This window comes from Drosophila busckii, chromosome 2R (genome assembly GCF_011750605.1).
Source record: "Drosophila busckii strain San Diego stock center, stock number 13000-0081.31 chromosome 2R, ASM1175060v1, whole genome shotgun sequence".
Lineage (NCBI taxonomy): Eukaryota > Metazoa > Arthropoda > Insecta > Diptera > Drosophilidae > Drosophila > Drosophila busckii.
Window position 1 is genome coordinate 12,035,173 of NC_046605.1, and position 16,252 is coordinate 12,051,424.

The 16,252-nt window shown below is 40.4% G+C and overlaps 2 protein-coding genes across 2 annotated transcripts; both read left to right on the forward strand.

Annotated features, from left to right (window-relative positions):
- Positions 1-716: 716 nt before the first annotated feature.
- On the forward strand, positions 717-1,777 carry LOC108594641 (segmentation protein even-skipped). Its single transcript, XM_033293338.1, has one exon. It carries the CDS (start codon positions 717-719, stop codon positions 1,713-1,715), a length of 999 nt encoding a protein of 332 aa, XP_033149229.1. The 3' UTR covers positions 1,716-1,777.
- Positions 1,778-12,968: 11,191 nt separating this feature from the next.
- On the forward strand, positions 12,969-15,778 carry LOC108594640 (serine protease 53). The gene is made up of 2 exons (XM_017979784.1): positions 12,969-13,741; positions 14,908-15,778. Exons 1-2 carry the CDS (start codon positions 12,974-12,976, stop codon positions 15,733-15,735), a joined length of 1,596 nt encoding a protein of 531 aa, XP_017835273.1. The 5' UTR covers positions 12,969-12,973; the 3' UTR covers positions 15,736-15,778.
- Positions 15,779-16,252: the final 474 nt, after the last annotated feature.

A 16,252-nucleotide genomic window follows, 5' to 3' on the forward strand; every position in this document is an offset into this window, starting at 1 on the left:
GCTGTCTCCCTTGCGCTGGCCGCCTGACCCAACTGCGGACAAGCGAAACAAAAGATTCGCTCATACGCTATGAATACAAAATTGCGTCTGCTCCATGATAACTTGATTATGTCTTTGTCATGTTGTTGTTGGGACCACCGCTTGGCTCTGCATTATTACGCGCTGCCGTCGTCGCTGCTGCCGACTGCTCCTGCTGCTGCTGCTGCTCAACTTTTATTTTATTTGATTTTATTTTTTGCAGCAGCATTGTTCCGGCATCGTAATTGCCTTCATCGTCGCATAATTGTCAGCAGCCCACTGTACCGCAAAGCATTATCTCTGCACTCGCGCTCTCGCTCTCTCGCTTGCCAGCTCGCTCTAGCTCGAACGCGATTGGCTCGCGTGCAACTTGGCAGCGGCCGCCATTGCTGCGCGCTCTAGGTATAAATGCCAGCCAGGGTGGCTGAGAGCGATACACTTGAGCTGTAAACGTCGTCGAGTCAACATCGTTAGCAAACTAAAAATCATAAGCGTTTCCACAACGTGACGTCGTCTCGTCTTCGAGTTTCTCAACTAGTTAAAAACGCAAATTCTAAATTCTAACAAAATGCACGGATATCGCACCTACAATATGGATAGCCATCATGCACACCATGATGTGGCTGAGCAGAAGCCGCTGGTTGTGGATCTGATTAACACACAGTACGGCAAACCACAAACCCCACCACCATCGCCAAATGGTAAGTTACAAAAGCAAAAGCAAAACTTATGGGAACAATCAACTAACTTTTAGTTTCTCTTATTTACTTTTAGAGTGCCTGTCTAGTCCGGACAACTCGCTGAATGGCAGTCGCAATTCGGAGATACCCGCTGATCCGTCGGTTCGTCGCTATCGAACTGCATTTACACGCGATCAGCTGGGACGTCTCGAGAAGGAGTTCTACAAGGAGAACTATGTGTCGCGTCCGCGTCGCTGCGAGCTGGCCGCACAATTGAATCTGCCCGAGTCGACCATCAAGGTGTGGTTCCAGAATCGCCGCATGAAGGACAAGCGTCAGCGCATCGCCGTCGCCTGGCCCTACGCTGCCGTCTACTCCGATCCCGCTTTCGCCGCTTCCATTCTGCAAGCAGCCGCCAATAGCGTGGGCATGCCCTATCCTCCCTACGCCGCCGCCGCCGCCGCTGCCGCCAATCCCATGCTGGCCACCGGCATGCCCACAATGCCAGTGCCCGGACATGCTGCCTACGGCCAGTACCGCTATGCGCCCTATCACATTCCCGCTCGCCCAGCGCCACCCGCACCACACATGCATCCACATGCGCATCATCAACACTCCGCCGCCGCCATGCAGGCTGCAGTTATGAACGCCGCCGCTCCCATGGCCGCCTATCCCGCTGCCATGTTGGGCGCCGCTGCCGCCGGCATGCCGCCCAGCTATGCTGTGCCCAAGACGCATACGCCACCGCTGGATCTGCAATCCTCCTCCTCACCGCACTCGCACTCCAGCACGCTCTCGCTCAGTCCCGTCGGCTCCGATCACACCAAGGTCTTCGATCGCAGCCTCAGCCCACTGCGCACCACTGCACACAACAACACCACCAGCAGTCCTCTGCCCGCACCTGGTCTGCTCATGCCCAGCGCCAAGCGTCCCGCCTCCGCCATGTCGCCACCACCCGCCACACAGATCACAGAGCCCAAGCCAAAGCTCTTCAAGCCATACAAGACTGAGGCGTAACCCGCTTGATCACACCCCCCTTAAAGAAATTGTACAAATTAGCCTAAGCCTGTTTTGTTAATTGTCCCCCCCACCCACTTGATATTTCTCTCAGTGTGTTGACTCACCTGCAAGTCACAATTTTAATTTATCACTTGTACATACGCTAGCTGTAGTTATAGTTAATTTTAATTAAACTTTAGTCAAACACAAATAAATTTATACAAAACATAAATACCAAAGTCTTATAACTGAAGCAAAAACAAAAATTCTACCTGAGCTGCAAAGATTCCAATGCTGTGGTGGCCTTCGTTTGTATGGAAGAGAAACTGCAGCTAATTGTGGCACGCTTAGGAGTCCTCTACACGCGCTGACCTTCGAGCCACCCCTTAGTGGGAGCGGCGGGGGTGTGGCACAAGCAAAGCCAAATGAGTTATTAATGCGATTAAAGCAAATCGAAGCATTGCTGCCGTCACCCGTCGCGTCCAGTTGACTCCTCCCGCTGTCCTGTGTGTATGTTTGTCTGTGTCCTTGTGTGTCCTGCCACGCGTCATTCTGCAATTGCCATTGCAATTTCAGTCTCTCTGTCAATGCGCATCAGTTTGCACGTTCATTCTCTTAATTAATTGTCACCCGTTGTGCACCTCTCGCATTCCCTCTGTCTCGCTTTATCTCTCCACTGTGCGTGTTGTTTGCCCAACAATTGTCATAATTGAGAAATCATAATCCTAAAGGGATAACAAACAACTGCTGTCTGTCTGCCTTCAGGCCTTCCTGCCTTCGAACCAGAAACATGTGTTTCAAATTGTTCAATTGCTCAATTGCCTGCCCCCCTAAGCTCAAAGGGTGTCAATTGCCTACGCTTAACGCTTATCAGCAACTCAAAGCTATAGGCCGCACCCTTTATCCATTATACAGATACTCACACATACACACTCACACACACACGCTCGCTATCAAAACATGTTTTGACAAGTTGGGCTTAAGGGCGCAGAGGCGCATAAAAAATGGTTTGACTCGGTAATTTTTAATACTCTTATCCTTTAGTCAAGGGTCACATAAATTTGTTACGCGTCTAAATTGCTGATCAGAGCAAAGATTATATTTATTTATTAGTATTTTAAAGTAAAAGGCGTTAAAAATTGAAGCATTCTTTGATTATAAAAAGCAATAAAAATATATTTAAACAAACAAATGCAGCAATTAAAAAACTGAGCTACACTAACAAATCTAATTGCTAATAATATAACATGATAATTCTTAAGCATAGATATTATTTGTAATTTAAGTTAATTATTTTGTTATACACTTATGATAAAATAAATAATTGTATACACTTTAAGAAATATATTCTAAAAATTTAATTTATAAGAAATCGAAAATCATTTTTAATTAACAGAGAACAAGAACAAAAACAAGTATTGATAATGTTGTCAAATAAAAAATTATTGCATTATTAATTACAATATAATAGTATATAGTATAATAGTATATAAGGTAAAAATTATAAAAGTATAAACAAAACTTTAAATTGTATTGTTATCAAATTAGAAATCCTTGCTGAGGAATAATTAAATTTGAGAGTGTTTAGAGGCGTATAATTTTTAATATTTAAAATAATGTTAAAAAATTTAAAAGCAATTGCAGCGAATTTATTTTAATTGTATGTTTGTTTTAATAACTCATGCAAATTATATATTTTTTATTTAAAGGGTATTTCAAGTTCGTTGGTAATTCACTTAAGCTAACTTTTTGTATTGGCTTTGCACCCCTTTCGACTCTTGGGGGATGCAGTCAGGCACCAGTGAATCTCTGGAATCTCTGTTGGCGACCCAAGTGGCAACATTTTATGATTTGATAATAAAGATAGCTCACATATATACACATCCAACTGAGATTCTCTGCCCTGGGGACCCGGCAAGTAAATTAAAAACCGTGCGGAAGGGCAAGCGGAAACAAATGTGGCAAAAGTTTGACAACACCCAACTTTGGGTGGTGGTGGGTGTGATGGGAGGGGGTTGGGCGTTGGGAAAACAAGTCGATTAATTCATTGTTAAGGGGTGTGACTGCCGTTTTGCAGGTTGATAATTAATCATGTGGGGATTAAGTTGTTTGAAATGTAGAAATCATCAGCAGGTTTATTGAAAAATTATGCATTATAAAAAAACAAACAGACAGTGAGTGAAAAAGAGAGAGAGAGAGAGACTAAGAGAATTGCTGATGAAAGCGGCTTAAGCAACAGCTGCCTACAAATCAGTTAGAGAGACTCGCAGGGTTGTTTAGCAGCTTTTCGAAATAACTGTGGTATTATTATCAATTAGGCGTCTATATCTAATACGTTAACACAAGTCTGTGACTCGTTTTATTGGCGCAATCTATGGCTAGATGAATGCCTGCCACTTCATAAGAACTTCTCCCACACTTATGGTGGGTTGTAAAATGGCTGCCTCTGCCCCCCCAACCACGCCCTATGCTTAGACAAACAACATTTTGTTGGAAAACAATGCATAATTCAATAGCTCAGCAGCCCAAGGCCCAAGCTAAACTCACAGCTTCATATTTATGATGGCAGCCCCCCTCCCTCTTCTCTCCCTTTATACATTCAATGTACAAACAAAATTAAGTTTTATTAGTGCGCAGTCTTTGCCGATGATGAGTGGAAATTGAGCGCAGCTGAGTTGATTTAAGCCCCCGCTGCCTCCCGTTCGCTTTCTTAAGGATTTTGTGCGTCTTCAGGTTCTCTGATTTCTTTTAATAGTGAATTAGCACCTCGCTGCTCTTTATGACCAACTGGGTCTCTCTCTCTCTATCGCTTTCCCAACTTTGTAGGCGCGCTCCACTGTCGGCTTTGGCACAAAAGGCTGAGACAGACGTCTCTGTGTGTTTACGCAGGCAACCGCAATTTAGGCATCCACAGCTTTGTCTCATCTCCAGCGTCTCCCTCTCTCGCGTTTATGATGTACGAATTTCACACTTAGTGTCAATGAATATAAAGTGATCATGGCACAGTCACAGTCACAGCCACACAGTTTAACAGCAGCAAATACACTGCAATATAACTTGAAGCTGCCTGAAATGCGCCTCGGCGAAGATCAGAGCTCAATGCTTCGGTTGTGGCATGTTATACAATCCGATTTTATTCCCATGCTCAGCAATTCGTTTGCTTGCCTCTCATTCATCGCCACAACATAACATAATTGTTGAAAAGAAAAAGTTTTTGAAATAAGACAATATACACTGCTCAGCAAGTCGGTGCTAAATGAAATTCTACTTCAAGCGTTGCATTGTAAATTAGTTTAAAGAGGCAATTCGAATACGAATTCAGCAGAACGCTTAAAGAAATAACTTATTATATTTGGTTCAAGCAAGAACTATTCTATATATATGTATTTTATTCTATAGTTCTTGGCTTCAGCAAATATTAACAACCGTTAGCGTTCAGAATTTTCTAAAATTTCGAATCCCTTTATTAAAAATTATCTAAACAGAATCAAATAAAAGTGAATGAAATAAATATTATAAAAACAAGAATCTTATGTCATTATAATAGTAATAAACTTTATTTATTTGACTTAAAGCAAAGCTACAAATATTCCAGATTACAGCCCCTTAATTTAAATATGAAATAATAATTTAAGTAAATGAAATAAATATTAGCTACATATATTCCATAAAACAGCCCGCATAATTTAATTATGAAAATAATTATAAATTGAAATTTTGAGATTAAGAATAAAATAATTGAAAAGTCTGCATAGCCGATTTATTGATAAACATTTATTTGATTTTGTAAAGTATCTATAATCTATAGCATATACTTCTAAATATGATTTAAAACTTCTTCATTAAATTTCTATTATTATTTTATTTATTTTGCAGCTTAGCCGCTCTAGTTGAGCAGTGTAAATATTTTGACAGCTTATAGTTTATAAAGTTGCTCATTGTTTTAGGTAATATTTTTCTCTTGCTTTGAGCAATCTTTAGCTTAGCTCAGTCCAAAACTAATGAATAAACATCTTTGTAAAATGATAATGCTGGCACACAAAATAAAAATAATTTCACACATTTTGCGTGGGCAGTGGGGGAGGGGAGGAGCGGAGCCGACGGCAAAATGTTGCTAAAAGTTGTTCATCGTTTGTCAAAATTTTTGTTTTCCGACTATGAAACATGCATAAATGCCAAGTCGCTATGGTCATGGGCATAACTTATAATTGAGCGTGTGGTCGAGAGTGTGGAGAGAGGGGCTAAACGTTGGCAGTTGGCCAATTTGCACGCTGGCCATTAACGGTACATGCGTACGCTTATCTGCGAATTCGAATTCGAATTCGATTGTGACTTCCGCTTGAATTTCATGCTTATTAACAACTGATAATCGCAACAATCGAGAATTGAGCACAGTGGAATAGACAGGGGGGGAGGGGTTGGCATGATGTCAGCGAAAATTGCTGGTACAGCGGATAAATTGTTTGCAGTTTTTCCGCCATTTCCATAAACACGACGTTGCCACGCATTAAATATACGCCGTGATAAGCTCCGTATAATTTGCAGTGGCTACAGCAACAACAGCAACAACAACGTTAGTAAATTGCCATAAAATTTGACCAGCAGCAGCTAAAATAAAGCGTAGCATAAAAATAAAAATCAATTGCTGTTGATGTATGTCCAGCAATTCCGTTGGGGTTAGGGTTGGCAGCAGCAGGAGCTGGAGGAGTCGTCCTGGTTAGGGGTGAGCGCTTAAGCTATAAATCTGCAGCTGAGATAATGAAACTAGAATGATTGCGGCAATCACTGGTGTGGCAAGAACGTGCCAGTCCTTGTGCCTCGACTCTCTGCGCATGTCCTGTGGCTCCTATGTAAGCGGGCAATAGATACAAATACGACTACAGATTGCACATAGCAGGCTCGATTTTCAGCTTTTGGGCACGGCATACATTATGTACAAGACCCACTGGCTTGTTTAACGTATCCGTTTCCTGATCCTGCGCATTTGAGCGGTGTCAATTTTATTGCGGTTTGACTTTGCTGCAAGCCAAACACAAACCGAAGGAAAAAGGAAAAGCCAGCAAATCTAAAAATCTGACTTTGTAAATTTCAGTTTGTTTGTTCTTTATTTTTTCTTGCCATGTGATTTACAGCTCTCGTTTTTTTCGCGTTATTTTTTTAGGGCGTTAATGGCCGTCGTAAAGCCGCAGTGGGCCGCCCATCGTACCACACTCAAGGTACTGAAAGTCGGAAGACGACTTTTCGCGCACTGATTCTAAAAAATGAAATCAGTTTTTATGAGTGTCCGCCTAGCCATTGTTTTGGCTCAGCTCAGCTCAGATCTCAGCTCTCAGTTTTTTCTTCTTTTTTCGTAGCTGACTTGTCCTTTTTTTCTGAGCTCTCTCGTCCTTTGCGTACCCCGGCCTTTATGTGGCAAACAAATGCCAGCGATAATATTCGGTTTCGGTTTGCGTTTCTGTTTTTTAGGCCATAAACATTAGGCGGCATAAAAAAACTGCATTGGAATTCTAGTTCTAGTTTCAGATTTTTAGGTTTACACACATTTCGCATTTTTGCTTTCCTTTTTTTGCATTTCGCCGAATTCGGAAGCGGAACAGCGCAGATCCTTGACTGACCTTGCCTCCGCATAAAGGACCTACATAAATTCGAAAATTGACTCGCTGCGGTGCGCGAAATATTTTTTAAGAAAACTGACTTTTCCTCAAGTCAAGTCCACAAAAAAAAAACGAAAATCTTTGATCTGCGCTCATCATAAAAAAAGATCAACAAATATTCTGCGAGAAATAATTTTTTTATTATTGAGTTTAAAAAATGTAGAAAACTGTGCCAATACAATGGACCAAAAGTCACGGGGATTCCTTGACGAGAACGAGAGAACGAGAAAGAGAGGAAGAGAGCAGATTTAAAAAAAAACGATTAGGAACTTTGTATGCTTAGCATAAAAAACATAATTTTTATATTACGTGCTTAGGGTTGGCTCTAAAATTTATTTACACAGATAGTGTAATAATAAAACAATTTAAAGAACATTTAAAACATATTTTAAAATTATTATTTTGTGTATTTTTATCATTTACAACAAGAGAAACAAAATAAAATATATAAAATCAAACTTATATTTAATTGTAAGTATTTGTGATATTTTTCATTTACTGTCGACATAATAACAACAAATTCATAAGCTTCAAAAATAATATCAGAAATAAGAATATTAAATATGCATAAATATTGTTATTTGTGTATATTTAAATTTTGATAAAAAGTAAAATTATTTATATAAATTTGCTGCTAGATTTTCTAGACATGTCAATAATTTAAGCCAAATCTTTAGAATTAGATCAAATGCCGACCGAACGAGTTAGTTTTTTGGAAAACCACAGGATGCAAATGCAGAATGCATATTCTCATCCTTTCAATTCAATTGAGGTTTGCCGACGCGAATTCGCTCGAACATTATCAACAATTAGTTGCAGTTGCAATGTTTTGAAAGGCGCCGACATATGCAACATCAACAGATGCAGTCACGATGCAAATTACGTCAATTAATTAATGGCCAGTGGTCACGCCCATTAGGCTGTGTTCGCTGCTCGCTGCACCCCTCGCAAATGACCTTCGACCATTTATTGTTGTTTGGTATTTTTTTTTCACACACAGACACACACACAAACACACAGGCAAACTGACAGCTTCTGGCCAAGTGCGAAAATTGTTTGAAATTCGTTGCCTGGCGTCCTTTTTAGCGTGCTAAAAATCGCAAGAACTTAGCCAGAATTCTGAACGGGATTAGGGCCCAGTTTATGGCAGCAGTAGACAATAAAACGCTAAGCGCTTTACGCTAATCTAGCCAAAACTAACTGTAGCTGCAGTTAAGTGAGTTTTTTTTTTTTTTATTTTATGTAAGGCAGCATTTAAAGTAGGGGAAGCAGCTGTCGGAACTGTCTCGGAGCAGCAATGGAATGGATGGAACTTATGGCTGCCCAATGACAATGCCAATCAATTAGCATACAATTAAAAAATGCTTAAACAAGGAAATCAACTCGAGTGCCAGACAGTTTCCAGACCCAAAAGCAGCTATATAGATACACTGAAAAAATTATTGTAGTAAAAAAATGGGTTTGCATGATCAATTTGCATTGCTCCACATAATTATTTGGATATGAATTCGTATTAGATTTATTTAATATTATTACTATATGTTGTAAATAGGACACATTAAGAAAAATCATAGAATACAATTTAATCAATTCTTATAAATTTCATATAATTTTAAATTCTATTGATGATACATTCTTTTAATTTTAGAAATATATTTAACATAAATTGACAATTAATTCGTAATAAATACTATAAGTTTTCACGCTTAAAATGTATTTACTAGCATTAGAATAGATAATATTTAAATAACAATACCAATCGTATAGAATAATTGTAATTGGATTTGAATAATAAAATAGAATTTATTGCTTTATTGTTAATGCATTTGATATTATTTTCAAATGCATGTGCATATTTAATTTATTAATTAGTATACAAATGAAATTATTTCTTGCACTTTTTTCTCTCTGTGCATAGATATGGGGAGAGATATAGAGATGCATAGATATTGTTGCCTGGAGATCAAAGCGACGACGACAAACATAATTGCCGCAACACTTCACAGCTTCTTCTCAACTCAAACATGGCCACAGCAAACACTTAAAGTCCGCTCTAAATATATATTGAGGCATATATCTTAACAGTTACGTATGTATCTTTTAATGTCATTGCGGTTGTGTGGCCTGCTGGCGCCAGCTTCCTGTCGCTGGAGTCGATCTGGAGTCTGCTAATTGAGTTTTAAGTAGGCCGGCAGCAACTCCACTTAAGGAAGTCCTGCACTTCCTGTCCTTGACTTTGCCATTCGCACACACACACACACACACACACACAAATGCACAACGCACGCACACAGATGCACTCTCAGCTTAGCTTAAGTCGCGCTCTAATCCGTAAATATTTTCAACTCTTTGGCACTCTAATCGCTGCCTCTAATCATTTCGCTGAAATGCATAATTGTGCCATTGGCATTGCCTTTGCCATTGGCTGTTTGATACGCTTGACCTCTTGGCAAAGCGTTATCCTGCCAACTGTCGACTGCTGGTGCATACCGCAGCCAAGTGCCAAATCCTAGGCGAGCACAATGCGCACAGAATGAACGACAAGTAGCGGTGAATTATCAATTCTATCATCCTTTTATGACTCGCGCCCAACTCTTTGGCAGTTGCAGTTTCGTCTGAATTTGCATGCACTGCACTGCAGTTAATCCTTCTAATCCTTCTAATGTTTGCATTAATTTCGAGGCGTTAACCGGCTTAGGGCGTCTTCCTTTGGGCGTTACCCGCAGCCAGTAACCGCTGACATGGCTGCTGACCTGGCTGACACTGGGCAGGGCGTGCCTCTAGGTAGCTCTATAGCAATCCTTTTTTAATCCTTTTTGGCTGGACTGACTTCTGCTTTAGGTCAGAAGCGCAGCGCAGCGCCTAATCCTTGCTCTGTTGCTCGTTGGTGAGCGGGAACGGGTTGCGCCGCCTGCTACTAACAGGCTTAACTGCGATTACCCCAGATGATCCGCAGAAGTCAATCGGTGCCAAGTCCTAGCGCTAGCTAAAGTCCTGTTTATTTGTTTGTTTTCGTTTGTTTTGAGAATTTCTGGCAATTAAGTTGGCGATTTGCTGCGCCCTCGCCCTCAAGCGCTGCTCCCAGGCTCAAGTTTGACTTGCACGGGGGGCGTGCGCAGCAAATCCTTCAACACACATACCTGTCCACCAATGCAGGTCCCGCTGTATGTATGTCCTTCAAGGACAACCAACATGCACAAACAGCAGTCAAGAAGTCAACTTTTTAAGCAGAATTCATTTTTTGTGTTCCTCTCTCTTTTGCTATTTTTGCAAATTGCGTAGATTATGCGCGGATTATGCGTTGATTGCGCACAATTATCATGTCCTGTGGCTGTTGTCATGTTGCTGTTGCTGTTGCCGTTGCTGTCAGAGGCCAGCACGTTTTTACGATTCATGCTAAATCCTTTTTCATCCTTTCTTTCTTTGCTGTGCGGCAGCATTACGGCAGCCTTTGGCAAGGACCTTGATGGGCTTGCGTAAAATTTCATAACCCTACGACTGGCTGCGCTTCGCGGAAAGCGCATCCTTGCCATTATCCTTTTTACCTCTTGCCAATCCGTTGGCTAAAAAACAGCGCTGACTTCCACGTAACCCACCCAAAACATAAAAAACAGACAAATTGCCAGGTAAAAAAAAAGTAAATTGCAAAAATGTTGAAAATACTTTTCTTTTTTTATTGTCAAATGTTTCGCAATAAAGACGCAACCGTATGCTTATATAACGGGTTTATGCACGGGTATAAGTATGTACATAATATTATAAAAGATGAAAGGCTAACGCTTGTTTCTCTAGGAAGGCAAAGTGTAAAAAAAGACATAGAGTGCGAGTGAGAGTGAGAGAGAGAAAGAGGTAGAGCGAGAGAGATATTTCTTAGTTAATTACAGGCTACGAGCAATTGCTGGCAATTATAAAAGACGCAGATGCAACGCTTACAGCGGGGGGTAGGGTATATGTTAAGCGAGGGAGGAGGGGAGGGTGTAGCTGTGTGTGTGCGTGGGTGATAAATGTGCGTGATTTGGAATGAATGCGCATCGATTAAAACCGCAAAGGCAATCAATTTGCGCCTTTAACTCGATTGTGCGCCAAATTGGCTCGTACACAAACCAATTAATGTCAGCTAGACGCCGCCACCAGCAACAGCAACAGAAACAGCAACAACAAAAATAACAATAACAAGCTACAGCACCAAAGCGACCCCATGAACAAAACAATTACAAGGCAGCCAAGTGCCAGAGTCAATAGGGAGCAACAAAAATGAATTGCCTGGTGGTAGGGCAGAGGGGGTTGGTTTGGCATTCCACACGATAAACTTGCAATAAAGTCAAACTGAGGCAGGCGAGGCGTCTAATTGCTGTTAACTCGTCAGCCAGGAAATTGACGCTTCACCGCCTTTTGATTAAACAGACAGACAGACAGGCAGACACACCTGCAAAGTGGGGTAAGAGCATCATCGTTGTTTGCATCATATACCGCAATGAATAAGCGCCTATAATTGTGATTTTAGAGCGACGTCGCTGCTGCTGCTTCTGCCGTCGTCGTCAGCCATCTTTATGCTCCACCATTATCCAATTTACGCTCATTCTCTCTCTTTTCTGCTGCGCAAACTCAATGCTTGGAGCAACAACTGTAAGGCGTGTCAGCTGCAAGCCAATCAGCATTAACTACTTTCTCCCTCTCTCGTTTTGCATGTTGGGCGTTTCCGAGCTTCATTTTGTAGCGACGACGTTGACGTTGACGCTGGCGCTGGCGATACCGCTGCTTAAAGCTAATAAAGTAAAATGAAATAAAATGCTGCCATAATTGGCGTTAATGCTAAAACCATGAATACTAAAAAGTTTTTATTAACTCACACTTACTATCGCTAAACGGTAACTTTAATAACACTAAATTGCTAGTGTTAAAGCGTTTTAAGATAACTGCAAGCACAAGCGAACAAAGAAATAAGTTACATATATGTATAGTTCAAAGCATTTTGAATCCATTTAGCAGTTTAAAGCTTTAAATAATTGAATTAAATTTTTTCATGTATGCACTTATGTATGAACTGTTAAATTGAGCATAAAATGTAAAGCATTATACATGAAGTGTTCAATGTTATGCTTCTGTTACGCTGAAAACTCTGTTATTTGCTTATTCATGGCTTATAGCAATTAACTTTTGTGAGTGAGCTTCAGCACAAGAGTGTAAGCAGTCTGGCAACATTGACAAAACGTCTGTTAAATTTAAAAGAGTATTTAGGTTGCAATAAAATGTTTTCATATTACATTAAAATATTTATTAATTTTAGCATCTAATCTTAATTATGTTTACTGTCGACACTGCATTTCGTTTTTAGATAAGAACACTGAAAGTTGTCTCGTTGGCACACGTTAATAGAAATATCAAGTGCATATACTATAATGGTAGACGCATTTATAAAACTCTTTGAATCACAACAGCATTATCTACATTCGTCCAAAGTGTTCTGATTGTAACCAGACGAGTGCTTCATTATATCACCGATGTAAACCTCTTAAATGTAACGATGTAAGCCCTTAAGTAGTTGCAGTACTGACTGATTTATGAAGATAGTAGATCGCTATAAAAGCGGCGTCATATCAATATTAAAATCGTAGTCGCAATATGCTCAAGTTTGTGATTGTCTTATCGTTTATTGCCTGTGCGTTTGGCGCTGCAATCCCGGAGGGTCTGTTGCCCCAGGTGGATGGACGCATTGTTGGTGGCGTTGCCACCAGCATCAGTAGCTTTCCCTGGCAGATATCACTGCAGCGTAATGGCGGCCACTCCTGCGGTGGCTCGGTCTATAACTCAAGGATTATTGTAACTGCTGCTCATTGCCTGCAATCCGTCTCCGCTGCCAGTCTGCAAATCCGTGCTGGTTCCAGCTACTGGAGTTCTGGTGGTGTTGTCTCGAAGGTGGCTGCCTTCAGAAACCACGAGGGTTACAATCCAAACACAATGATAAACGATATTGCTATCATTAAATTGAGCACGCCACTATCCTTTAGCTCCACCATCAAGGCTATTGGCCTGGCTAGCTACGCTCCCGGAAACGGCGCTGCTGCCTCTGTTTCCGGCTGGGGTACTCAGTCCTCTGGCTCCAGCTCGATCCCATCCCAGCTGCAATACGTTAATTTGAAAATCGTCGATCGCTCACAGTGCGCTTCATCCTCATACAGCTATGGTAGCGCCATTAAGAGCACCATGATCTGTGCTGCTGCCGCTGGCAAGGACTCCTGCCAAGGTGACTCCGGTGGCCCATTGGTATCTGGTGGACAGCTTGTTGGTGTTGTCTCTTGGGGCTATGGCTGCGCAGATGCCAGATATCCAGGTGTCTACGCCAATGTGGCTGATCTTCGCTCCTGGGTGGTGAACAATTCCAATGCTATCTAAAGTGTGAAATAAATAAATAAATCAAGCATATTTTAAAATTTGTTATGCATTAATTTTTGATTATTAAAATATTCATTAAGTGCAGGTACAGCTTTAAAATTAATTATTCAATTAACCCCAACAAAAGGTGGGTCTGTGTATAAACCTTCGATAAATATTTATACCTAATTAATTTTAGATGTTTTATATTTATTTTATTTTATCGTGGACTATCAATAATCGACATGAAGTGAATAAATAATAAAAAAACAAAGTAAATTAAGTTAATTTATATATTATTAAATTATTTAACAGAATTCTAATAAAAGTTTAGAAACTGTTATTGTTGCAAGTAAATGAGAAATTAAATTATGGTAGATATTGGCAGCAAGCTTTTGTTTAAAAACAATAATAAATATTTTATAAAAAATTACAATCAGCATGCATATTGATTTAAGATTAACTTAAAGAATAGTAGAATGCTGATTGATATTAAACGTGCCAAAATTTGAATGGGGCGTTTATTACAATATATGGCATGTGATCCGAATGAATGTACTTGGACGATAAGCTATGGGCTCGCAATTGTTATAAACAATACGTCAAATTTTGCTATCTTATATTTTTTTTCCAGAGTGGTTCTTATTTACCGGATGTCAGGTTCAAGCACTCTCAATTTTATTGATAACTTTATTATTATATGTATATGTACATATATATATATATAAATATGTAATACCCTTTATTTTTTGTTTTAAATTGTTTATATAATGAAATGGAGGGATTTTTTAAATTTAATTACTTAAATTTTATTTTATTATTTTTACACTTATTTTTTTTTTAATTTGATTTGCAATTTTGATCTTACTCAGACTCAATTAGTAAATGCTTTATTTATTTGAAAGGTTAATATGCAATGTTGGAATATAATAAAAGTATGTATAAATAATTTTGTTGATGGGCAAAGTGTATACCGTAGTCGACTGCACACATTTGTTACAAATCCGTTTGTTTTTAAACACTTTATAGTGCAAACAAATTATAGATATAGTAGGTATTGCGTACGCGTGCGATATTAGGATCAAGAACTTGAGATTAATGCTCAAGTGACATGAATGTTATAAATTTGATAAGAGCGTTACAGACTTTTCAACTTACGAGCTCTATTGAATGAAACTGATTAGCGAAAATGCGAAGAAACTATAACTATAAAAGACAACGAAATTTTCAACCAAATTACATTCACTTGTAACATGTTCAAGTTCGTGATTTTGTTGTCGGTCATCGCCTGCGCTTTCGGTGCTGCCATCCCTGAGGGTCTTCTGCCCCAGTTGGATGGACGCATTGTTGGTGGCGTTGCCACCAGTATCAGTAGCTTTCCCTGGCAAATTTCTCTGCAGCGTAATGGCGGCCACTCCTGCGGTGGTTCCATCTACAACAGCCGCGTTATTGTGACTGCTGCCCATTGTCTGCAGGGAGTGTCCGCTTCCGCCCTGCGCATCCGTGCTGGCTCCAGCTACTGGAACTCTGGTGGCTCTGTCGTCAGCGTTGCTAGCTTCAAGAATCACGAGGGATACAACGCCAAGACCATGGTTAACGATATTGCTGTCATCCGTCTAAGCAGCGCCCTGTCCTTCAACGGCAACATCAAGGCTATCGGTCTGGCTAGCTCCACCCCCAATAACGGTGCTGCTGCTGTTGTCTCCGGTTGGGGAACTCTTAAGAGCGGCGGCTCAGTCCCCGCTCAGCTCCAGAAGGTTGACCTTAAGATCGTCGGTCGCACCCAGTGTGCATCCAGCACTTACAGCTATGGTAGCGAAATTAAGGCAACTATGATCTGCGCCGCTGCCTCCGGCAAGGACTCCTGCCAGGGTGACTCTGGTGGCCCATTGGTTTCTGGTGGCCAGCTCGTCGGTGTTGTTTCCTGGGGTCGTGGCTGCGCCGCTCCCAAATATCCCGGTGTCTATGCCAACGTTGCCGAGCTCCGTGGCTGGGTTTCCAACAATGCTTAACTTGTTTATGAAATAAAGCAGTGAATTAACGATTAAAAACGAATGCGAATTATTTCTACTTATGTATTTACATAGACATAGTTCTATATTATTAAACTTTGGTTAGAAGATAGAAGGTCATAATTGGTCTATTGCTTAAATTAAGTAACAGTGGGTTCAGAAAGTTAATTTAGGGAATCTAGAATGCGGTCGCAATGTAAGACACTTTAAATTAAAAACTATGGAGTTTTTCGTATGTCTATGTCTCATAAGCCTTAAGATCATCGCACTCACCCAATGTGCTTCAGCTCTAACAAATATGGAAGTGAACTTCGGGTAATCATGATATATTTGCATTTATTTCATTATAATTCTGTGTCACCATACCAAAGTTTGCTTTGATAGTTGATTGACCATTTTGTATGGATTGGAAGTTTTTAAATGGGTGATTTATTTAAGGTGTCACACAAAGTAGCTGTCATTTCCGATCCCGTAAGCTAAAATATATAGAGATTGTCTTGATCAGAAAGGTAAGCTG

Coding starts and splice junctions, on each gene's coding strand:
- LOC108594641 (XM_033293338.1), top strand. CDS start 717: ATGGTAAGTTACAAAAGCAAAAGCAAAACTTATGGGAACAATCAACTA.
- LOC108594640 (XM_017979784.1), top strand. CDS start 12,974: ATGCTCAAGTTTGTGATTGTCTTATCGTTTATTGCCTGTGCGTTTGGC. Junction 13,742..14,907: donor TGAACAATTCCAATGCTATC/TAAAGTGTGAAA, acceptor GAAACTGATTAG/CGAAAATGCGAAGAAACTAT.